This window comes from Castor canadensis, chromosome 8 (assembly GCF_047511655.1).
Source record: "Castor canadensis chromosome 8, mCasCan1.hap1v2, whole genome shotgun sequence".
Lineage (NCBI taxonomy): Eukaryota > Metazoa > Chordata > Mammalia > Rodentia > Castoridae > Castor > Castor canadensis.
The window spans coordinates 112,631,988-112,657,512 of NC_133393.1; the positions used below are offsets into that span (position 1 = coordinate 112,631,988).

A 25,525-nucleotide genomic window follows, 5' to 3' on the forward strand; every position below is an offset into this window, starting at 1 on the left:
AAATAAAAACTTAATCATTCATACTCGAATGAGTAAATTAGATCTAACAAAGGAGAAGCAAAGACCCAGATAGTAGAATTAGATTTTAAAACAGTGAATCAACATCAATGTTACCACTCCACAAAACTCAGAATTACTTTAAAAATTCTACAAAATTATTCATTTATTAAAGATTGATAACCTTAATTAATTACATGTTGAAGCATGAAGCATACAAAAGGCTTAGCAGAACTTTTCTAGAAAATCCATCAAGTTGTTCAAATTGAAGAAATCATGTCATAAAATGCCTAAATCCTGTATCTGTTATAGAAAACTGATTTATAAATCGGATATAAATGGAATACCATAGCAAGAAAATTTAATTATTTCTGTCAAATTATTTTAAATTCCCTTTAAATATACATATCATAAAACGCCCGCCTAAAACAATGACAAAGAGATACCTTAATCACTTGAATCATTGTATGATTCTAGATGCAGTGGAATTCATTCCTAGGATATTTTGTTTCATAGTGAGATTCTTAAGCCCAATTTTACCAAATATTGCATCATGTATGTAAATATATTATAATAAATGCTAATTTATTACTCTGATAATCTCTCTTGTTCTAAAATTAAATTTATTATAGAGCATGTAAATACTGAATGTTATTCTCAAGCATAAATGTTCCCAGGTAGTAAGCAGAACTACTGTTCTCATAGAAATGAATATACAAATTACTATATTTAAGCACATTTTTATCAGTTGTCCTGGTATAATGAGTTCAATTGAAATGGATATGTCATACTAAAACACATTTTCATCTATAGTTATTTCATTGTCAGAAAGCACTGATATTCCTAGAAGGCACATTGACTTTTTAATATTTTCAGCTTAGAACTTAGAATGATTGGAAGATTGGTACTTGATTTGCTGTCATGAATATAATAGAATCATATAATGACCAAATAGTTAAGGTCAAATTCATATACATGAGCATTTCACTTCAAAGGATGTCAAATATCTACCAATACGCTGTTTTTGATTTTGCAGATCAGTGGAATGCATCTGTCAGCATATGTATAGTTTATTGTCTCCTTCAAAATATTCAGTTCCTAGTATGATTTTCTATCTGCGAGTCCATGATCTCCATGCAAAAATTAGAAAAGTGGACGTTTCACTGTATCTATAAATAGTTGTGTTTATCTTGACAAATGGGCATGCATTCATTGTCTGCTCCCAATCTACTCCTCTGTCAATCCTTGAATGTTGGAGATAATGAGTAGTCCTGTCCAGGATACACTTGTCTTCTCACATTGCAGGTTCTTCCTGGTGTTAGTTTCCGTCTATATCATGGTTTCAATCACTCCCAAATCAGTATTTTTAACTCAGGCATTTCACCTGGACATCACCCTATGGTAGATCATTCCCCATTGAGCAACCCTATTGGAGTGTGCCTATAAAACTAAATCCACCATTTCCCTCTGGTCTTCTGGTAAATATTATAGCCATTCACCAATTGCCCAGGTCAAACACCTGAAACTCTAACTTGGCACCACCTTTCCTCACCATATATGACAATTACATTTGAAGCCCTGTCAATTTTACAATTTCCTAAATGTTGATTGTTTTCTCTTTTCATGCTACCACTTCCCTAGTGCAGGGTTTTATTTTTTATAGTAGTCTTACAGTAACTGCCTTCTGTCTCTGTGTCTCTATAATGGCACTCAACACCATACACACACACATACACACACACACATACACGCACACACACACAGGCATCTAGTTTGATGCACCTCTGTTTATGGATGAGAAAACTAAGTTCCCTAGAAGCTAAATTATTCAAGGTTCCATGACCTAGGTCAGCATTAGAAAACCTCTTGTAATGATGTCTGGATGGACCTTTGCTTCCAAAACCCCAGAGTCTTATTTTTCAAGTACTTAGTCCTAATAGTGTGATACCCATGAATTACTTTTAGCATGGTAGAGGTGGATCAGTAAAATGAGAACTCTTTCTATTCACTGATACACATTGCTGTTTGACTTAAGTCAAGTAATTGTGTTAGTGGTATAAGAATTATGAAATCCCAATGACCAACTAGATATTTTAACACCCACATGAAAAACATGAAATAGGAGAGTATCAAAGTCTATTGTGACTGACCAGACCACAGAATCTGTGAGATACTGATTATTTCCATTTTTGCCTCATAGTTCATAGTCCTCTTTCCTTTATTGGATCTTTTCCCTTAGAAGGAACTAGGTTACTTTAGAGTTGAAAGTTTTATATCTTTTTTCTCCAGCCTTCAATTTGGCAATGGAACATCCAATTTAAGAAACTCTGCTTTCTGAAAAAAAAAAAAAAACAACCCAAGAAACTTACTACAATTTAGACTCTTTGAAATGCTGTGAGTTGGATCAGGTGGGACTTGATAGTATCCCATAGTTATAGATATTTCTTTGCACCTCTCTCATTCCTGGAGAATAGATCTGGGATGCTCAGAGATCTGATAATTTCTGGCAATTCTTGTCAAATGGAACCCTTGGGAAAGATTAAAAAATCTTTATAGTACTTTTCTTAAGTTATTACTTGTACTGACATTAAAACTTTTTCCTTTTATCTTTTGAGGTATGGAGAAGCATTATTTATGAATTCCAAACTCATCAGTGGAGTTACAGAATTTCTTAATACTGAAAGTGAACTTAAAGAGGTAAATATGATATTTTAATTCTTTTCTTATATAAAAGTATGAATTTATATATTTAGTTCAAACACTTATTTTAATCAGATTCATACTCATTTGTTTTACAAAGAAACACATACATATTAAAAACTTTTTAAAGTCATTTGCAAGGTTATTTCTAATATAACTTTAAGCATTGAATGATTAGAAAAGTGTTTGAGTATAATGATTTCCAAAGGCAGGGTACTTAAAATACGGTCTTGAAATCTTTGACCCAATCAGTTACTATTCAGATAATTCTATGATCCCAGTTTAGTATCCACTAACTAACAAGACCATCAAATCAGTGACAGTATTTGTTTAAAAGGGTTAAGAACAGAACATGAGTGTCTCTGCTTTGTGGTTAGTACTGTGTAGACAACAGATAATGACAAAGCACCCTGATAAATGGAATGAATTTATGTGTGGAAAAGAACCTGTATGACAATCCACATTGAAATGAATAGTTTAAAATAGTTTGTTTGGCACAATCACAAATGAATTTTATTAATAAAAATAAGCTTGATGTTTTAATGGTCTAGGGTACAGACTGAAGAGTATCTAAAATTTCTTTTTACCCCTGGTTTATTTCTCTGGAAATATAAACCAGCTAGATGTCCCTCTTCCCCCATTAACTTACATCTCTAAGAAAGGGATGTGAAATAGGTACAGTTAAGTATGTAGGAAATTGGAACAAAATAAAGATTTATTTAATTGATTACAATGACATGAGCTCCAAACACCTACTGCCTTTTTCCTCTTGTGCTCCCCTTATACAATCTAGCTGATATTTGGCATTGAGTATCCTGGTTTCATCAGTTTTCACTGATGCAATGCCTGATGACATGACTCAGAGCTGATCACTTGAACACACTGAGCACCTTTCTTCTAGAAGCATAAGTCCTGGTACTCTCCTTAATATCTTCCACTATTGCTCAGTTTCTTGAGATCATCCCCCATACACTAACTTGGATTCTTTCAGACTGTGAGCTGAGCTGAGCTAAGGCTCTGATAGTAATGATTTAAAATTCAGTCTTTATCCCTGTGATGTGTGCTCCCAACCCTGAAGGATTAGCACTGAAATCCCAGAACATTTTTTTTTTACTATTTTTTACATAAAAGAAGCTAAATGGAAAGAACTTTTAATACCCATAGGAAGCAGAAAGAACAATTAAATTAATGATTGCTTCCAATTTTCTCTGTATTTAAATGAAGTACTTTTAATGTTGTGATTTTACATTCATTAGTGTAGGAATGAAGGATTCGTTTATTCACAACCTGTGCAGGCATTCAAAGGAACACAGAAGTGAAAGGGGAAGTGAAAGATCTCTCTCACTTTCCCCCTCCTCTTCCCTCCTTGTTCCCTTCCTTCTCCCTTCTGTCCTCTTTTCTGCTAACCTCTTTCCTTCCACCTCTCTCCTGATCCTTCTCCCTTCTTTCTTCCTCTTTTCTCTACTCTGCCTTTCACATTTTTCTCGATTTAGTAAGACCCAACTCATGATAAAAAACATCTTTTAAATGGATATTTAATTGGTTGATTGTTACCACATCCTGACCATTTTGTTTTACATATTTCACTTATATATTTAATTTTGCCCTTTATTTAATTGACATTTTCAATGTTCCAAGGTATCCCTGTCATGAAAGATGCAATTTCAAACCTGAAACTAAACTGTGGCTTTTATTCTATTATCTTCAAAGCAAGTTTACTTCACAATGCAAGCTCTCAGTGGAATGAGGGATGAATCCCTTCACTGTGGGCTACTCGCTTTTAGTTTCTAGTTTCACCACGTCTGCCTGAGGCTTTTCCATGCTTTCATTGTCTAATCATTGTCTACAAGATTGGGGAAACACTATTTTCACAGGGGGAGTTATTGGGGGATTTAATTTGTCACCACCATAACACCTTCCGTAAATAGAAAGGACTAATCAAGATACGGTCCAGTCACTTCCAGAAACCCAGATGTGTTTAGGTTGCAGTGTGTTCTTATTTCCAAGTGTCCATAGATCAAAAAGGAATCTGCATGTTTATGAATTCTGAAAACTGATGTGATATTTTTAATGATCCTTACCAGCTTTAGGGGAATTTAGTAAAGGTAATTATATTGTTCTATGATTCCTTCCCCAAATGTAGTCCTGAAACTGGACCTCCCCTTTAATTACTTGTCCATAGCTATTTGAATAATATTTCTTCATGAGGTAATCCATCATTTCTTTAATCTTAAACTAATGGAAGTCCAACCTCATGGAACCTCAGAGGTCCTTGCCATTTGTACACACTAAGGTCCATTAAGCAATCCTTTTCTGCCTCTGGAACTTAATATACAATACTATTGTGGAGGAACATGTACCCTGTGCATCACAAACATCCCACTTACATTCCCATTATATTCTTCTTAATATGTGTAAGTCAATGTTGAAGACATTTGCCTCATCACAAGAAAATAGCTAATTTTTTATTTCTATAATTAGTAAGACGATATTATGTTTTTCAATTTATTATAAAAATTCTTTTTTTATTTTCTTTTTAAGTTTCCTGGGCCAGGGATCTCTGCCATACACTGTTCTTTTTCTTTTTCTTTCTTTCTTTCTTTTTTTTTGTGTTAGGAATACTTTGTAGCATTTACGAAATTTCTTGCAAGGTATCAAATATATCATACTTCAATTCACCCCTTCCATTATTCTCCTTTACCCTTCCTCTCTCCATTCCTGGAATAGTTTCAACAGGTCTCATTTTTCCATTTACACACATGTGTACACAGTATTTGCATCTTATTCACACTCTTATTCCCTTTGCTTATATATTCCCTCCCTCCCACTGGTACCAACCCCCCAGACAGGACCTATCTGACCTCCTGCTATCTGATGTAAAAATTCTTTATTATGTTGGAGTCTAAGGTACTCTGAAATAAGAACTTTTTAAAAAAATACTAAAATTCTTTTAATGGATGAACTAACAAACATGCCTGGAAGTTTTATGCTAAGAAAATCAAAAGGTACAACACTGCCATTTTAGTAAATGCTACTTTATAAAAGTGTCTAAGCTTGCAGTGTTTTAAGATAAAAGCATAGCATGGCATAAATATCTAGGAACTACAATAAAAAGAAGTAATCACAGCAGCAAATCTACCAAAGAGCTGAAGAAATGAGCAGACTGGAATTCCAAATGCCTTTCATCTATCCAACCCTGTGAAGTGAGGAGGAGGTCTTTAAGGTACCACAGTCATACACCACCACCAATGAGATGGCTACTGTGATCAAATTTGGTTAAAAGCTGCAGAGGAATACAGGCTATAAGATGAATTTATGGCAACTGGAGAAAGTGGGCCAGATGTGTTCTGATGAATAAGCTACTCTTCAAATGTCTATGAGTCACCTCAGTGTCCCTGAGCTCACACAGCAAGTATTTAGTACACTTAAATAGTGATTTAAGAAATGAATCTCTAGAGACTCACCAGTTACATTGTCTACTGAGAGTTCTCTTGCAGGATAATCTGACCTACTATCCTTGTGTCAGTAATATGTTCATATTCAAATCCATGCTTTGCCTTTAAGGAGAGAGTTTTACTTTTGTATTCAGACTTGTTTCATAAAGAGGCCAAGAGGACATGTTTCACAGAGTTAAAGTTGCCAAAGGGCATTGATCATTATCTGGCATATTCAGTGAATGCCCAGGAAAAAAATGTGATAATGCAGAACATATTTTAAAGGAAATAGATGCAAGTTTTATTTACATATAACATGTAAATATGACACTATAATGTTTTATAATAAACTACAAAATTCAAGACAGAACAAAATTGTATTTGCTGCTTTATGGATCTAAATTGAATGAGTCTAAACATAAATATATAAACACAAAGGTATCATATTTTAATCAGCTAAAGTTTCAAATTATAAGTCAAGTACTACATTAGACTTCTTGTGTATGTGTGTATGTCTATGACAGTGCCTGGAATATTGGAGATACTCCATAAATTCCAATCCCTTCCTTCCTTTTTTCTTAATATGTGTAAATCAGGCCAAATGTCAGATTAGTTTTTAGGATTGCACTGAAAATACATCAGCTATATCACAAGTTTGTTATGAAAGAACAGTAATTTTGAAGACTTTTCAAGACTATAGCTCTGAAATATGGTTGTCCTTTGCTAATGCTGCTAGACATGGGGCTTTGTAGAAAAAGTAGATGATAAAGTTTGAGAAAGCCCATTAGTGTCTTGTAATTAAAGCAGCATTAAACATTAAAGTAACATAAATAAGCCAACGATCCATGAACTAAATTCCAAATTAATTTGGAAAGGTATAATTAACTGCATTTTAAACAACTACTACCTCATTCTCCCCGCCCCAGAGCTTGTCTTGATTCCCTAAGCTTCCTTCCTGGCATATTCTCCATGTGGCGCCCACCAAGTGATGAATCACACCCCACACTAATTACACCAATAATGTTTCTGTGTTGCAAGTTGATTTTTCACATTTGCCTATTAGCATTGTAACTGCTGTTTGGTTAGTTGCCAGTTTAAGACATATCAAACCGAAAGAACAACTGCCAGTATTTAATCTTGAAGTAAATTCCCTTAGTATTCCCTGAGCATGTGGACCTCTAAATAAAATCTCATATCAGTAAAAAATATGAAAAAGCACTTAAAAGTTCTAACTGAAATGCTCAAGTTCTCTAGTTAAGTGATATCATATTTCCTTTATTCTTTCTAAATCTAGTTACTGGGATGATTGCAATGTCATTAATCATCCAGTTTCCATAGCACCATTACTTTTTTTTCCCACCCAGTAACTTTGGTAATCCTTTGACATAGCAGATAATGCCAAGCACTGTACTGCTTATTTGTAGAAGATGGAGAATCATTTTCTTTCTTCAAACAAAAGAACTTTGATCCTTATATTCAGTTGGTAAGACTGTTTCCTATAGTGGATATGGCTTGCAGTTAGATCTAATATTTGTCATAAATACTATCAACCTATTCTGAAGAGATATATATGTCTGTCTTAATATCTGTTAATGAAACAAGCTGAATTTGGTACTGCTGAAATTGTAATGTTCACTCTTTTTTTCTTTTGCATTTCAAAATCAATTATATCACATCTACCTGACAAAACCTGTCATATTTCATTTCATTACCAAACATGCTCCACAGTAGTAAATATACCTTCTGTAGGATTGTGGTACCAAATCAGGCCTATTTTGCACACTGAGCAATATGGCCAATCACTGAAATGATGAGTTTTGTAAAAGAGAGAGTTCATTCATGAGGCGACCAAGTGTAGTGAGATGGAAGAGCAAATCTGAAATACACCCTTTGAAGAAAAATTTGAGGGGTATTTATTGAATAAAGAAGCAGGATGATTTAAGGAAGGAAAGGTGATCAGAGGTGAAGTAAGCACTTGTTTGTGTAATTAGTCTTCAAAGCTCTTCATAGGACTACTCTTCCGAACATGCCAGGATTAGCGTGAGCTGAGGGTGGAGGTTTTGCCCTTCTGACGTCAGGGTCACCTGTTTAGTCCCAAGTGAAGAATCAGTACTTTTAATACAAGTGGCTTCAAGTCCCTAAAAAGTAACCTAGGCAGCCATTATCATCATGCCCCACCCATCAGAGGTGTTAATTACCACAAAGTTAATGAGAGACTGATATATTGTTTAGCTGCATGACTTTCAAAATTAAAGACTTAAAGTTAACCAAAAGAAAATTACTAAAGGGAAGTAAAGTTAAACTGCTTTTCAGGTTTTCCCTTGGCTTCAATTGTAGCAGTTGGTTTCAAATAGATTCTTGTTCCTCTATGTCGCACACGAGTTCATTTTAAGACACGTAGATTACCATTTTAAATGTCTATTTCCAGCTAAAGAACTTCATGAAGAGCTATGACGGGGTAGCTGCTGCTTCTTTCTCACGAGCTGTGGAAACTGTGGAAGCCAACGTGCGCTGGAAAATACTTTATCAAGATGAGCTTTTCCAATGGCTGGGAAAAGCTATGCGGCACTAACATGTTTCTCTTCTGAACAATTCAACTCAGAATTTTGTGAGAGAATCTGCTTTAAGTGAAATGAGGAAAATGGCCAGAATTTCAGAGTTAACATGTGGGAGGATATTTTTTCTTTTGGTTTTGGGGGATTTTTTTGTTTGTTTCATTCATTCTGTTTTGTTTCACGACTGGGTGTTCTTCTGTAAAGAAACTTGCAAGTGAAACTTGCCATGGTTGCTTCAGCTGTACATTTCTTGCTGTACAGGACCAAATATAATAGTGGTGCATGTTGATGTTGCAGTCAGTTTGGAAAAAATATATTCCGGATACTCTGTGCATGGTCCTGCCTGTGTTCCAGCATGCTTATTAAAATGTCCAATGTTGAATGTGAATATATGTTACATCCAGGATGGGCATTATACAAAAGCACAACGATTATCTATGACAATCAGTGTTGCAATGAAAGTAAAACTTTAAAGGGAAATTTTCTCTTCTCAGTCTTGGACATCAGAGAGTTAAAATAGCCCTTTAAGTGATCAGTATCATTTATTTGAGCACTTGGATTGTCTGGCAATGATTACTGTGTTGCTAACTCATTTTCTTTGAGTTAAAATTGTGTATAAATTAGAAAAGCATACAGATAGTGTATACATATGTGTATGTACATAGGGAAGACCCCATATGTATATAGTATGTTGTACACTGCATATGTGCAAAGAATCTCTTTAGATCAACGAACATTTCTTTTTTTATAAGTGTATGGACACTTTGAAAAGGCTTGAAAGAGTTTATCTCAACATTATCCTTCCTGTCCTAACTAAATTTCCAAACTGGTTTTTCATCTGTTTTCTGAACAGTGGTTTATTCTACTATGTGAAGATAAATTCTAACAAAATTTACATATGTAAACTAACCACTCTTCTAATTCTCCTGGGATAGTAGCAGCCTTGCGTACAGATTCTGTCAGCATTTTGGTCACATTTCCTATCACATAAGACAATTGTGTAAACTTATAATTATCAGCACTGAGAAAGTGTTTATTTTCCATCAGGTTTGTCCATTTTATCTTGGCTGGTGCAGAGTTAAAATATTTCTCCGTGTGTTAGTCTGTATCTGTGTTGCTCTGATCCTGCATTAAGCAACCATACCTCAATGGGTCTATAAGCATTTAATGACCTTTTGTGCCAGTTGTACCATCCCCTAAGATACAAATTTGCTTTTATTGTATTAACATACAAAGCCTTTCTTTTGGCATTAACAACTTTGTCTACCTGGGAAGTTTGAATAGCCATTTTCATGGCTGTGTGGAACACAAGTTTTTTTAAATGGCATTCTTACCCAGTAGGCCAGCTCTATAAAAATAATTTCTGTGTTTCAGAATTAACAAAATTTAAGCTTACCATTATAAAATATTGATGCAACTACTGTATGAATGAGTAAAGTGTTTGTGGACTACTTCTTATTTTCCTGAGGCATTCCAGTCCTCCAAATCTTGCAAATCATTGAAACAAATGAATTCTGAAACTAATAATCATCAAATACTGAAAAAAATAGGCATTCATGAACCTAGTGCCATTGAATTCTTTTCAGTGCATAGAAAGAAGAAATAATCCCATAATTCATAGAATAAGACCACCTAAAATTGAATTTTATCATTTAAGCAACTAATTACTCATACTTAAATTTTTCAACACTTCATTCAATGAAAATACATGAATCTTAAATACTCTATGTGGTGTTAATAAGCCATGATAATTCTTAGTATAAACAAAAATTATGCCACCTATCAGAAATGATAAAATCCAATTACTCTACATGTCACACAATTATTTTATATGTCACATTTATGAAGTCCTTATGGGGCAAGTTCTGAAACATAATAATAATAAATATTACACTGCCACTTAGGCCCCAAATATTCCCTATATCACTACTAAATTCATGTAACTGAGATGATAAAAAATGAGAACTGGGTGTCTTGTTTTGTGTCATGAATTACTGAAAATTCTTAGTAGTTGTGGCATTTTTTACAGTGAAATCACTTTGAGTTAGAAGAGCTTTTATAGTTCTTTATCCTCCCCACTGTTAATAGTCATAATCCTCTTTCAGTATTTTAGTGGCCTTGAACAACTGGTTTAGCTACAATTTCAAATCCTAAGTGTATAATTATGTGCAATGTTTAATACCTCATATAATTCTTGTTCAACAGTATAGTGGTACCAATGGTGTTGAGATGACATTTTTGTTCTACATATTTTTCAATAGTTTATCATTTTCAATGTTGAAATTATATCAGGCTTTAAAGTTTTTTAGTTGTTTAAATAAGTAATATTTTCAAAATAATAAAATAACCAATGGTATCTCTTGGAATATTCTGTAAATTGTAGTTATAAAATTATATTTTCTACTTAGAGTTTCTATCTTTACTCTCTTCTTTGTCTGTTATACAAATCATATATATGCATAAAAACAAATTGTTGAAAGTGTTCAACATCTATCTAGTCTTTGACATTTATTGTGTCAATACATATACAACAACAAAACTTGGTTTGAATTAGAAAGGACTAAATTGTTTACCACCTGGATATTAATCATCTGTAGGTGACTTGTTTATTAAAAGGTTTCCCCACTTTTACACATTTTTGTTAAAATTTTCCTATAATATTTGAAGCTTATAAAATAGATAATCTCAACCTTTAAGGCTAATGTTTACAGTTCTAAGTCTAGTCTTGAAAATCAGTAATGCATATTTTAAGCTCCCTGAAATTCCCTTTGGTGTATGTTATTTCCAGGATAATTATATCATATAACATATTTTTGGTAATACACTTTACAAGTATTATAACTGTGATATGTTACAAGATTATTATGGTTATGAATTTGTAAAATACATTCCGTTTTCAAAGAGCTTTTACACATGCTGATTTATTTGACTTCTTATAAGCACACAATATATTTTTAGCTGTATGTCCTCAAGATGAAATTTAGACTCAGAGTTGTCACATGAACTATTTAGAACTATAGTTATTTTGGAATCCTAAGTATCTCAACACAGCTTCCCTGCACTAAAAAGTAAATACGTGTTTAAACTACCATTATTCATTGAATTAGCTTGAGATTTTGCAAATACAAAGCAGAATCAAAATACATGATTAAATAAATCTGCAATAATTGCATTATTTTTAGTCTATGCTTCAAATTTACATGATTTCAGACAACTGGAAGAAAAGCGTAATCACATTTACTTTGGTCAGCATGAGTAGTAAAGTATTAAAGAAAAGAATTTAGTTTATTAGTGATACTTTTTAAAAATGTTGCATAAACAACACATTAAAATTCTGATAATTTGCCTTACTTTCAACACAAAATTCTCCATTAGTAATAATAGGTAATAGTAATGTTATCAGATAGTAATAGTAATAAAATAGTAATTTTATCATAATGCAGATAAAATGCTTTGCATCCAAATCAATGAAATAATATTCAGTAAGATGTTTATAAATCTATGGAGATTGAATTGTGAAAAAAAATCTGTGCAATGTAGCACTGAACTAGATGTAGTGATTGGGTTCCTAAAGAAGTATCCAATAAAACATTTAATTAAAATCTGCTGGTAATTAAAACTTTAAGGTATTCTTTTCTGATAAATTGATGGACCTAAAATAGCTTAGTGACTTTCTTGAGCACTACCTTGAAGTAACCACAAATCCCAGTTAAGAAGTAGTAAAAGCACATAAGATGAGAAATTAGGATTTCCACACTTATTTTTTCTGCTTTCAGAGATCATAGCTGAATTAACACTTGACAACACTTGACTGAGCAACGTTTATTTAACCTAGCATTAGTGAGGGAAAGGAAGACAGAGATGAATATGACTAAAAGGATTTTCATCAAAATAAATGAAAAAGCATAAAGAACTAGTGAAATAATCAGAATAAGGACAACATGAAAAATATTTATGTGTTCTAGGAAAAGGGGTAAATCATTTTAGATGCAGATAATACAGATCTATTTTGAACAATAGTTCTCAAAACTTCAGTATAATTTTCATTGTTTGGCTTTGTGATGCTTGTATTTATGGAAATATGTAATATTTTAAAATTATAATTTAATAATTGGGATAGAAGTTCCAACAGAAGCTATCCTTGGGAAATGTTGCTGAAGCAATTTAACAATATTTGTGCAGCAGGAAAAATGTTTAATCCACTTAGGGACAAATAGTTCAACGTTTCTAAAATAGTTTTAGCATATTTGTTATTTACAATTTATTAATTTTAAGTTAATCATGTATTTGTTAAAGCAGGCTCAGCAGTTCTTATCTTGGGATTTAGCTTATTTCTTTAAATTAGTATATGTGAACTTGAAAGCAAAAATATTCTTATAAATTTTTCTAGAATTTCAAATATTAATTATATAAAAGGAGCTTTCAATTCTATTGCATTGAATGAATTAGCAAGTTTTTAAATAAAATATTTTGTTTAATGTGGTGTAGATTCAAGAAAAGTCTAACAAATGTTTTCTTATAACTTTTATTTCAATTTTACTTTGTAAATTTTATTTTAAAGTTTAGACAAGGAAAGTTTTACAGCTCTCTAAAGTATTTTCAAAAGTAGTTATTGAAAATATAGATTCTAATGTTAAATATACTGCATGTGGTGATTTCATTTTTTAAAAAAGTTTTTCATAAGACTTGTTTAACTACTACTAGTAAATAGTATGATTTTACCTAGATTTTGAAAACTGCATTTTAAGGGCTTCTATTTCAAATGTTTAGTACTTTAAGGATTTAGTACTTTGAAAATGTTTGTTTTTCAGACATTCTTAGTTCATGCACTAATGCACTAAGAAAAAGGAAAAAAAATGACTAAATCTTAATTTTGTTCTGAATGAAATTTTTTGTATGCTGTATTAATGATAAAGAATTAATATATAGGAAAGGAACAAAAATGTGAATGTCTACTAAATTCCAGGTACTTTTTGAGTGTAATGTCCCTTAATAACACTGAAATAATTAGTTCTAATTTATCAATGAGTAGACTGAGGCTAAAATTTGTAATCAGTTTATTAATGCTGGTATTAGTTGAGATTCAGTACTCTGTAAACTAAAGCCTTATGTGGCTCAAATTCATCATTAACCTGTCTCCAGCATGTGTGTGAAAAAATGTTTATCCATACAGACTGCTCTCTGTGGGGGACTTGAATAGATAATTAGGTCACTTTCTCATTGTTAGTGGCTTCATTAATATGAACATTCACTGCATTATGGTTTATCACTTATTTTTTAAAAGGTAACTGTAAATTCTAAAAATTTTGCATCAAAAACACTTGAAATTTGTGTGTTTGTGTAGTGGGCTTGAAGTTATTACAAGGTAATTAAAAGATACTCTGACCAATGAACCATGGTAAGAAGTGAAAAGAGGATGGATTGCAAAGCTGTCCACCAGCAGACCACAAAGAGGAAGTCAAACTTCTCTGCATGGGAAGGAGACTATTAGTCTTGGCAGAACTTTCCCTTTGTTCAGCACAGAGGTCATAAAAGTATCTCTTTTCTTCTTCTTATAACTATAGAAGGATTGCATCTGCTTAATTTACTTTTAAGTTACATTTTCAGTGGGCCTGCTGTGTGTAGATAGTCTTAAGATAACTGCTTTGACTTGCCTCTGCACAGGTCAACTTGCTTTGAATGGCACACATTTTTCTTATGTCATGTAAGTAAATGAAAAAGTGAAGCAGTTTTGTAGAAAATATTATAGTGGAGTTAAGAACATCTGCCTAGAAGGTGCAGTGCATTTATTTTCTAAGTTAATCATTCAGTGGTTATCCTTTAACCCCTGCTAGGTTCACAGGATTGTACATGCTCTTATTTGTAATTCTTTCCCACACCTTCACACAGCTTATGACCTACTGAGTGAGAAATTTATTAGGAATTCTTTATCTTTCATTTTCACTTAAAATAGGTTTATCAATTTCCGTTTCTCAAGTGAATTTCTCCGCAAATGTTATATTCTACTTTTTAAAACAATGTGTAATAGCAATCTCACATTATCCTTTCAAACACTACCATAAGTTGCCATACATTAGTTTTTTCTCTTCCATTTGCATTTTGGTAATATTTGAAAGTAGATTAGGACTGAAAAAACTAAAACAGGTTAGCACTAAGAAGTTTATGCACTGTTCAGTTACTTGTACAGTAAAATTTGGCTTTTAGCTTTCATTTTTGACTTTCTAGACATAACTGAATTCATCAAATCATTTTTTAAAATATTATGTGAACTATTCCTAATGAATTTGACTTTATTCAGTAACAAAGTTTATTTTCCTAAAGCCATTCTCCAACTGAACACCTAAAATATTACGCATGGAAGCACTTCTTCCTTTTTTAATATTTTGTGATTAAGAGTAAAAATGTAACTGTTCTTTTAGTAAATACAGGCTACTAAAGCATTTACCAAATAAATAACCTTGTGTTAGTTTAGCAGATAAATGTTTTTATGATATGCTTTCAACATTATTTAGTAAAGATTGAATCAGAATGTATTAAACATGAAATTTTTATTCCGTTCTGACCAAGCACTAACAATGGATTTTACTAAGTGAGAAGATTTGTCTTCTATATTTTAAGTAGAACAAATTTGAATTTTGCTTCTGATAATAAAATTTTCTACAGTAATGTGTAATTCATCACTGTCTTAATTTTCTGACATGTGCAGATAAGACTAAGATAAATAATACTCTGCTTTTTACTATGCCTCTGTTTCACTTAAGAATCCCTTTAAAATATTCTGAGTATACATATTATAAACATCCATGAAAGAGGAAAAATTCACTCACTTGGCTCTTAAAAATATACATGCTGAATCTAGAATAAAGAAGTATTTGTACTATATTGTATGATGGGAAAACATCAATTCAGTCTGCTTTCTAATTATAAGTCTTTAGAATAAAATGAGATGATGTGCACTGTGGTAAAAGTGATTTCACCTGAAACGCATTTCAGATTGCTTTTTAATAGGTTTTCTGCATTCAACAGACTGTCAGTCTACCTGAATTTCAAGAACAGTTTTCAATAACAACAGAACTATAAAATTTGTATAATCATGGTCATAAGTAGTACTCAGAAGGTACTTTTCAGTGCCCCTGGGTTTTTCTCTTTCTAAGAATTGGTCAGAGAACATTAGAATTGACTCTGCATAGCTCTAAGCATACTTTATACAGCCATAGGTAATCTTCTCTGCTGTAAGCATGAGGGTGAGAAATACTGGCCTTCAAAGGCAGAATTAAGAATATTCTTTATTAGCGGAGATGACTAATATCTGCATGTATATGCATATATCTCCAGGAATGTATATTATATAATATTAAACATAGTCCATATAATATATATATAGCTATATTTTATACATCTATATTACATACTTGTAAATACATATGTATATGTATAATTGGTTTCATTGGCCAACTGATAATTGTGCTGCAAAACAGTCAAGTAAGTCAGAAAATGGCTATAGAAAAATATCAATTGGACTAGAGCATGGGTGACCATTTTTACAGGGACCAAAATCATTGTTAAATGTCATGGCATGATAGCAAGAATTCTAAGAGTCATGAGAAAGTTTATTAAGAAGCAGTTTCTTAACAAAGAAATCAACCAGCACCCAAGCTGATTCTGCCTTAGTAGCTGTTGGGTGACATGGTCATCTGCATTTTGAACACAGCCTGCAGGAGATTCTGGTACAAGTGATCCATCTCTAATACAGTTTACACTGGCTGTGGCAGTGGTTCTCTACTCTGATTTACATTAGACTACTCACCTGACTAGACTTTAAAACGTATATCTGAAGAAGAGTCTCTGGATGGGGTGTCAGCACATGCAATTTTAAAGCTCCCAGAGGATTCTGATATACAATCAGATTATCTGGGCCAAATGCATCAATTGAGAATAATGCATCTAGAGCTTTAGTTATAACTTGCTACTACCAGACGTGCCTATTTTTAAGGAATCTTAGAAATCATTACTGTTGCTGACATTCATCATCATATTCAGAAGTCAAACATGTATTTTCAATTAGCCTAATAATAAAAAGCAAAGAAGAAGGTCCAACAACTGATTTTCCTACCCTGACATGTTACTGTCACCATGTAGAGCTAACAGGGGTTTGGTGCCACCCATGTAGATGCTGCATCTTCCTTGTGCTCTGACACCAATCTTCTCCTGTCATGCACTGGTAATCTACTATTACCAGTTTTCAAAGTTTTCATCCTATGATTTGTTCTGAAAGAAAGAAGGAGCCCATTGGAAAGGTTTTCCATTCAATGACTATACCTTCACTTTTCAGAACAGAACATTTTTCCCCCTGTGGACCATATTGCAAGTGTTTGAAATTGGAGATCAGGCATGATGTGTTAAAATTGGTACAACAGGGAGATAAACACACCATAAACTACATTATTGTCATCTGAGAGATGATTCCTTTTTGTAGTTCTTCTCTGTTTTTTTTTATTTTTACTTTATTGGCCTTCTTTTTCACTCTCTTTCATGTGACTTGCCAGCTGAGCACTGTCTTTTTCAGAAGTAGTCATTGTATTTTCACTTGACATTGCAAAAAGAATAGTGAAAGTTTTGAGCAGCTTCTCTATCAGTGTGTATAATAGAAAGTGACATGTGTTCCTGGGATTGTCAAACAAGACCCAAAGGGCATCTGTGTACATTGAAACTGCTTTGTTGTGCTCTTGAGTCTTTCACCAATCCTTTACTTCTGACCTCCTTTGGGTTTTTAAAATTTGCTTTCCTTCCCTAAAATCTCTAGCTAATTAGAGATCTCAGAATACAAACTAATCCTCTTTTTCCTGTGAAAAGAGAATGAGAAATATTGTCACCTCTGGAACATTTTAGCATGCTTGTAGAAGGTGAATTCACTCTTGAACCATCTGTAACAACAGCAACAAAAACCTAATCTTCTATCATACTTCTGCTATTTTTTCCATTCTTTATCTTTTACCTATGCATAATTGGCTTCATAAGATGTAATATTGAACCAATTTTTGTGGAGAAAGGAAATTTTTCTCTAGAGTAAGACCTTCCAATTTAGTATAATTTTATTAAGTTATCACAATTCTTGTGATGACTAACTTCACTGAGACATTTATGACAATTCAGGTCTATCCAAGATTTCCAACAACTGCTAGTTAAAGAAGAGAAGTGCTTGATGAGCACAGATCTATGTAGACGTTCTAAAGCTAAATCTTAATAGAAGGGGAGTCAATCCAACATTATGAGGTAGGCAGGTAAACATACACAAAAATTTAGCACAAAAAAGGAAGTGAAAAGTAGGCTTGCCATATTTAAGAAGATGGTGGACTTCAACGCACAGAATATGCAAAGATATTGTAGGTATATAAACAATTCCAGTCAGTCTAAATACATTACATATGTTTTATAGGCAACCATTAGTCAGTCTGGTGTTCGGTAGACCTGATATTTTCCAGTGTTATTTGAGTGAAATAATTGAGTGAAGTAAATGAAATGTTTCAGGTGATAAATATTCTTAATCAAATATTAATTTCTTAATACTTAATTCCAAAGTAAATAATAATTTCAATCCTATTCATATTGTATATGAAGAGCAAGACTCACCTGTCTTTATGAGATGTCTGCATGTGTGTAACTGTGTGTGTATGAGTGAATGTGTGTGTGTGTTGGTTGGAGGAGGATGGAGAGTGAAGAAAGGTTGGGAACAGATGATACAGCTTTAGATCAAGCATATTTCCACATGGAAAAAATTAAAGTCCTGGCTACATACTAAAGTAGCTTTTCAATCTCTTAGAAACAATTTATTCAATTTGTTAGCTTGAAATTTCTCATCTTGAATATGAGAATAAGGTGATATAAATAGCTGGTGATTTAGAGGGAGATTTAGACTGAAGTTAATATTATTATTTTTGGTTCAATAGAAAGTGACACGAGTTGCTAGAACTGTCACAATTCAGTAGCTATCTGGGCACATAGACAGGGTATACATAGACTGACTGGGTGTACTCCTGACTATAAAAGAAAGCAGCAAAACCTAACTTTGGATATAGGAAACTGAAGAAAAATCAAGTTGTCCTTTCTGCCTAGCAGCAATGCATAGGAACTCTGAAGTTAGAGATGATTGTGATCATCTGTTCTGTCTCAAACATTTTAAAGTACGGGTCCCCATGTGTTACATTTCTAGTCATTCTCAATTAGTAGAATCAATTTGAGTGAAGCAAAGTGCTTTGCCTGAATTTTGTGGACATACATCTCATTTGCTTGGACTATAGATGATTACCTGACTTAAAATATTTATCACCACTTGCTGTGTTTGATTTTATAATACAGACCATCTGTAACGTCTAGATTTGTACTTTCATTATAAAGATGAACTCGATCCACATAGCTATTAGACTTAGTTGAAGGTCCAAAATGTGAATATCAGTAAGACAAACATCAGTTAAATATTGGCCATTTTTTGACCCAAGCCAAGAAATTAGTATCTTATTAATTTTAGAATTTGTCATAGGTAATTTGGGAATTCTGATCTTGTAATCCACTGTAATAACTATTTCTCTCTCTCTCTCTCTCTGTTTCTCTCCTTCCTCTCTGCCTTCTGTGTGATGCCATAGTGTCCTCATTTAAATCGTGAAATAAGACCAGTTTTTTTCCCAGACATCCTTGTCCAGCAGATCTGATATATACTAATGGTTTCTTACTTGATATAGATATGTAGAGCCAGTAATTAGGCTATATTTGTTTGAGATTTTTGTGGGAGAATGTCTGTTTCAGACTGCCCACTGCTTCCTTCAATGTTCAATAAAGAAATTAAAATAACATAGAAAGAGAACCCTACACCCTGTATTTCTTATCAATTCACTCTAGCTACCCCCAGGAACACGGAATGTATGATATAGTTAAAATTTATTCGGTGTAATATGTTTTGGGTTTTGTGGCAGCATTTGGGACTGAAATCAAGTCCTTCCACTTGCTAGACAGATGATCTGCAATTTGAGCCACATCTCCTTTTTGCTTTTCAGATAGGGTCTTGTAATTTTGCCTAGTGACAGCCTGGACTTCAGTCCTCCTACATATGACCTCCCACATATCTCAGGTCACATACATGTGACACCATCCTTGGTTTTTGAGATAAGATCTCACTAAGTTTTTCTGCAGGCTGGCCTTAAACCATGATCTTCTGGATCTCTGCCTTGCAAGTATTTGTGTTTATAGACATGAGCCACCATGCTCTCTCTAATATTTTTCACTCTAATACCTTGCCAAAGATATTATTCAGGTGTTTTCAAAAACACCTGAATAAAACCAATAAGAAATCTTATAATTTTACATTAGACATAAGTTTACACAGCTACTTTTTCTTGTCCATTTAAACTCTCTCTTCTCTGAACAGATTCCTTTTTAGAATGTATGCTTTATCTCCCAGTTAGAATATATGCTCTTTAAGGGTAGAGATGGAACCTACTTCCATTTTTTGACAGCAAGTTCAAATTTAATAAATTCTCAGGCACATTTTCTTGATTGAGAACAACCTAACTGTCAGTTAAGAAACCGATAACTTTACAGTATGAGCAAAAAAATCACAGAGCAAGAAGTGTTGTAGGAGTTTAGAGGCATAACTGAATAAGAGATGTTAATCATTTTAAAGTATTACAAAGCTAAAGCTTTAAAGCTCACTCCATTCCTTTAATTTGTACAAAAATATCACTTTAGAGTAACACTTGTTATCGACTGTGACCCACTTGGTGGAGAAAGTAGAAGAAGAGGAGGATAATAAGATACTATTTCATGACACATCCATTTCAGTAATTCATTTATAGCATGGAATCTTTGCCAATGATAAATGCTGTTACTGTTGTGCAATTATGAATGCACCTTGGCTTTTCAACAATAAAGCTGCCAAAAGGTTGCAAAATGCACATGGGAGAAAGAAATTTTAGCTGAAGAACTGAACTAATCAAGAAGTGTAATTTATCTGTGCTCTCTTTGAAGAGATTCTTGTTCACTGTTGATAAAGAATCTGTGATTTTAAAAAGGGCACTTTCCATTGAATATTCAGCTGACTTCTCATATACTTGATTTTGCATGTGTGTTGCCTTCTCAAATTATCTTCATATAGAAATCACTCATAATATCTCCCTTATTGCCATAAAATGTATATCTGTCAAGAAAATGATGCCATTTATGATTCCGGAATTCTTTGCAAAATCTTGGATTGGACTGGAAAACTGTGTTAAGATTTTGTGCCTTGATGTTTTAAAATGAAGCGAAGCTGTGGTAGGATTATATAAACCATCTGGTTTTCATACCACACCATGCTTCTTAGTATGCATTGAATCTTGAAGGTCTAAGCTATAATCGCTATGATGCTAATAGTGAATAGGTGTGTGTGCTCAAACCTATGTTAGATGCTATGAAGGGATTGAAATATGAGCTGGGCATGCCTCAGGAAACTGAGGCAGATGGTCAGGCATGATTTACAGGTCAGTCCTGGTTAAACAGTGAAACCCTGTCTCTAACAAAGCAAAACAAAACAAAGTAGTAGAAGTTTTACTGATTGGGCAAGTGACTATTACAGATGAGACAGAATTTTGTAAGAGAATATAAGAAACTATATAACATATTTCAATCTACTATTGAGAAAATAAAAACTTCTGTAGGCACTGAACTCCTCAGAAAATCTTTGCATAGTAAATGGAATTAGAGAAAGATTACTGACCATTTTCTGTAGTTTTCATCAGAGGCAAGGTAAGAAGTTGGGGTGGTAGGTTGAGGCAAAAGAAATATTTAATGATATAGGTAAAAGTTAAATAAGATTTTGAAAATTTCTCCTGTTCCTTTTCTTTACTCAAGTTTAGTTAAAGGCTCTGGCTAACTTTGACTCAATTCTGTCTAATCTGAAAAGGACAAACTATTTTAATTTTGAAGACTATTTCTGGAAGTAATTATGAGGATGGGAAGAATCTAAGGTATAGGAGAATTATTTTCTTAAAGTGTGAGTGACAGGATTATATAACAGGAAAGAAAATTAACCAGTATGCATATAATACTTTAAATTGCACTTCATAATTTTTACAGTTATTTATATAATTTAAGCAATTAAAAGTTAGTATTTGACATTAAAGTCTCTGTGATTCTGCTTTAAATATTGCACAAAAGTTTTTTTTGTTGTTGTTTTTTGTTTGTCTTTTTTTTTGGTAGCACTGGGGATTGAACCCAGGATCTCACACATGCTAGGCAAGCACTATACTTGAGTCATACTTCCAAGCCCTTTTGTTTGCCTTACTTTGAGCTAGGTTCTCACTAACTTTGCCTGAACTGATCTTGAACTCACAATCCTTATGCCTCTGCCGCTCAAATAGCTGATATTGTAGGTGTGTGCCCTCATGTCTGGTTTACATGAACGGTCTTTAAGAGATAAATTTGGAAGGAATGGTATTAGTAAATTTCATCCAAAGTTCAAGATGAAATGTTTTGTTAGCTAGCTTTTTATTACTGTGACCAAATACCTGAGAGAAATAGTTTAAAGGAAGAAAGATTTATATTGGTCCTCAGTTTCAGAAAGAAGATGTTTCAGTCAGAGCAAAAGGCAGCCAGGAAGCAGAGAGAGAGAAAGGAGAGAGAGAGAGAGAGAGAGAGAGAGAGAGAGAGAGAGAGAGAGAGAGAGAGAGAAAATGCTTGTTCTCTGTACTGGTTGGCTTTCTCTTTTCTTTTTTTTTATATTCCCTCTGGGCCTCCAGCCTATACGATGGTACCACTCACATTAAGTCTACCCTAATTTCCTCTCAGGAAGCACTCTATAGACATAGACAAGTGTATGCTTTACTAGTCTCCTAAGTGGTTCTCAATCCAATCAAGTTGATAAAATTAACCATCACAGATGGTATATAAGCAGTATGCATAAATAACCCTGTATACCTGTTTAGAGTTCTGCACATTTATCTTGCCTAACTAATATCTCTAAGCTTTTCCTACTATGGCCAGTTCAAACTTTCTACAACCCATTTTGAATAATTCATGATTCCCTTAGGTCTGTTGAAAAAAGTCCTTCACTCTAACAGTCAAGATTTTTTACAATATGCCTTTGATATACTATTTATTGCTTTTTTCCCCCCTGCTGTACACCATAACATGGCCAGAGTGTTCTTGACTTTTTATATACTTTTTGTAGTAATGGGCATTTAGAAAATTCTCATTTGTTGTAGGGCTGGAGTTGGTGTAGTGCTATTTACCAATCATACAATGTTTTCCCTTGAGAAACTTCAGCTTCTGTGGCTTTAGTCATATGTTGACACTGATAAGGAGTGTTGGGTTCCTTTTCTATACTGGAATGTTGTGTGAGGGCAGATGATATGTAAAGTAGGAATGTGAATGAGAATAATATGTGATTGAGGGAATCTGAGTTTGTGCCCAGTCAAAGATGGTGGGCACAGGAATGTTCCAATGACTTGCAATTGGATAGAGAAAGGTAATTGACTTCCAGGAATCACTGGCACACACTGGTGACAACTTTGCTTTGATTATCAGGATAAAGTAAGCCAAGAAACAGAACAGAATGGTGGCCCACCAATAACCAATAGCCACATATTCTTCCAAAAATGAGCTCCCATATTGCTGACCTCCCCTGTGAGTGCCCTGATAACACTTTCCTTCCTGGAGTCCTGTCGCAGTTTAGAGGAGCTTACTCTGCAATGTGAGATCCTCATATTGACACTTTGTATATTCTTTCATCAATTTTGGGGCAATTAAGGGATAATGTGGGGCTGGTGACATTAAGTCTGTTCTGCTGCTGACCTCTAAATCTCTCTAGTTTTTAGAACTACTCCAGAAAAGCATTTTTATTTCAATAGGCTAATTGTAGTGGAAGAAGGGACTCTAAAGACCCCCAAAGAGTTCAGGTGATATATCCTTACATTCCTCCCTTCCTTTTTTATTCTATCAGTCCTTTTCTCTGAATTCTTTATGCTTTTACCACTGCCTTCTCATTGCTATTTATCTCTTAAGGCTCAAAGCAAATATTCTTAAGCAAAGTACTTTGGCTTTAAGGTACTCTCCTTTACTTAGGGTACTGGTGAGAAATGTGGACCATATAAATCAGAATCTCTAGGGATGGTCCAAAAATCTCCCAACATTTTGACAAGCTCCCCAGGCATCTTTTATGCATACAAAAGTTAAGAAATACTACAGTATTCAAATGCCAAGAAGACTTTCTCATTTACTTACAAAACCAATGTACCTTCCATGTCTTTGGAATTTCTAAAAAATGTTTGCTTTTGTACTCTTCCATAGTGTGTAATATTCTGTCTTTTATTATAATTTGTCATAACATAATGATCTGTGCACTTGTTTTATTTATCCTATAATAGGTATAAGCTTCTTGCAGGCTAGGCCTGTGTATCTCCAGTGCATCATGCACTGAACTTTGCTCTTAGCAGGTGCTCAATTCTTAGCTCTAAGAATGCATGAAATGTTACCTCCAGGCCTTTCTCCTCCTCTTCTGTCAGTGCACTGTGAACATAAGCTACAGCATAACTTCAAAATGCTTGTACCATATTAAAATAAATGAACCGCTTAGAAAAACCTCTTGCTTGAACTAAGCTTAGTTCACAATTTGGTCCCAGATAAATAGTTGACTCAGGCTTTTTTGTTCTCTGTAAATCTCCTTATCAGCAGAAGGTTTATTTTTGAAACTCATGGCTCAATATAGTGAAAAGTAGTCACTTGAATCAAAAACTAAAAAACAATTCATGGTTCAGGTCATAAAAATTATCCACATGTCTGTCATTGGTGAATCATTTATGATGTCCTCAGTATAGTCTGAATTTTCAAAAGGTTAACTATGGAAGTACATTTTTAGAGTATGTGTGTTTGCTTAGAATGTGTCAAGCTACAAAGACTGCATTAAAAAATACTACTGTTTAATTTCTACAAAATCCAAAGTGGATAAAGAAAGCAAACTGAAACCAAATATCAAAAACATAACTTAAACTTCAATTGTTTAGCTGTAATTCCCTGGTATTTGGTTTTCTGGAAATCAAGGTATAAACTCACTATTCCAAATGTGTTGCTATGGATTTAAATGACTTGAAAATTTTTCTTTGCTTTCTAATATTGAATAGATTTGATACTTTTCAAGAATTATTTTACAAACTAAGTAAAATGTACACATGTACACACACATGCTATAATTGAACTACTAATTAAAAAATACAGATGGAAGATGGATTTCTCTAAGCTTGCTGCAAGTATTGTAGGAGCTTTAATTGGCATTCAATACTGCATTAAAATAAGGCATTAACTAAATATTAATGAAAGAATATTGATAAGTTACATTAGAATTGCCATATAAGTAACATCTATCATGGAAAGGATATCACAAATACTTCATACAGAGGTGGAATAGATACATTTGAATATTTCATAAATGTATGCCTTTCTCAAATAATAGGGAATGAAAACATTTTAAGGAGAAAACATTTTAAGCAAGAAAACTGTACAAAAGGCAGAGGCTCAAATAAAAGGTGAATGCAATATTTTGAATTCAGGAGAAAAGTAATTTATTAGCATAACATCAAAAAGTAATATAAATGCAGAAAAACAAACTGTCAAATGTTAACAAGTCCACATTTTAGAAATATAAAATTTCTCCACAATTTAGTAAAATTCCAGGGAACCTTGACTCTTTCTCAAGTCAACTCAATCAGTTACTTCAACATACAAACTTTTCTGGATCATATACAAACTTTCCTGGATCATTTGCATCTCCCAGGTCAAATCCTACAGAACATTTCTAAGCATATCTTGCTGTTTTCT

The 25,525-nt window shown here is 33.4% G+C and overlaps 1 protein-coding gene across 1 annotated transcript in view; it reads left to right on the forward strand.

Moving 5' to 3' along the window:
- The window catches only part of Trhde (thyrotropin releasing hormone degrading enzyme), a 379,293-nt gene extending 369,772 nt beyond the window's left edge, over positions 1–9,521 (forward strand). The window contains exons 18-19 of the mRNA XM_020184854.2: positions 2,613–2,694; positions 8,560–9,521. Coding sequence (XP_020040443.2) covers positions 2,613–2,694; positions 8,560–8,703 — 226 coding nt within the window. The 3' untranslated portion in view covers positions 8,704–9,521. The remainder of the gene's footprint in view (positions 1–2,612; positions 2,695–8,559) is intronic.
- Positions 9,522–25,525: the final 16,004 nt, after the last annotated feature.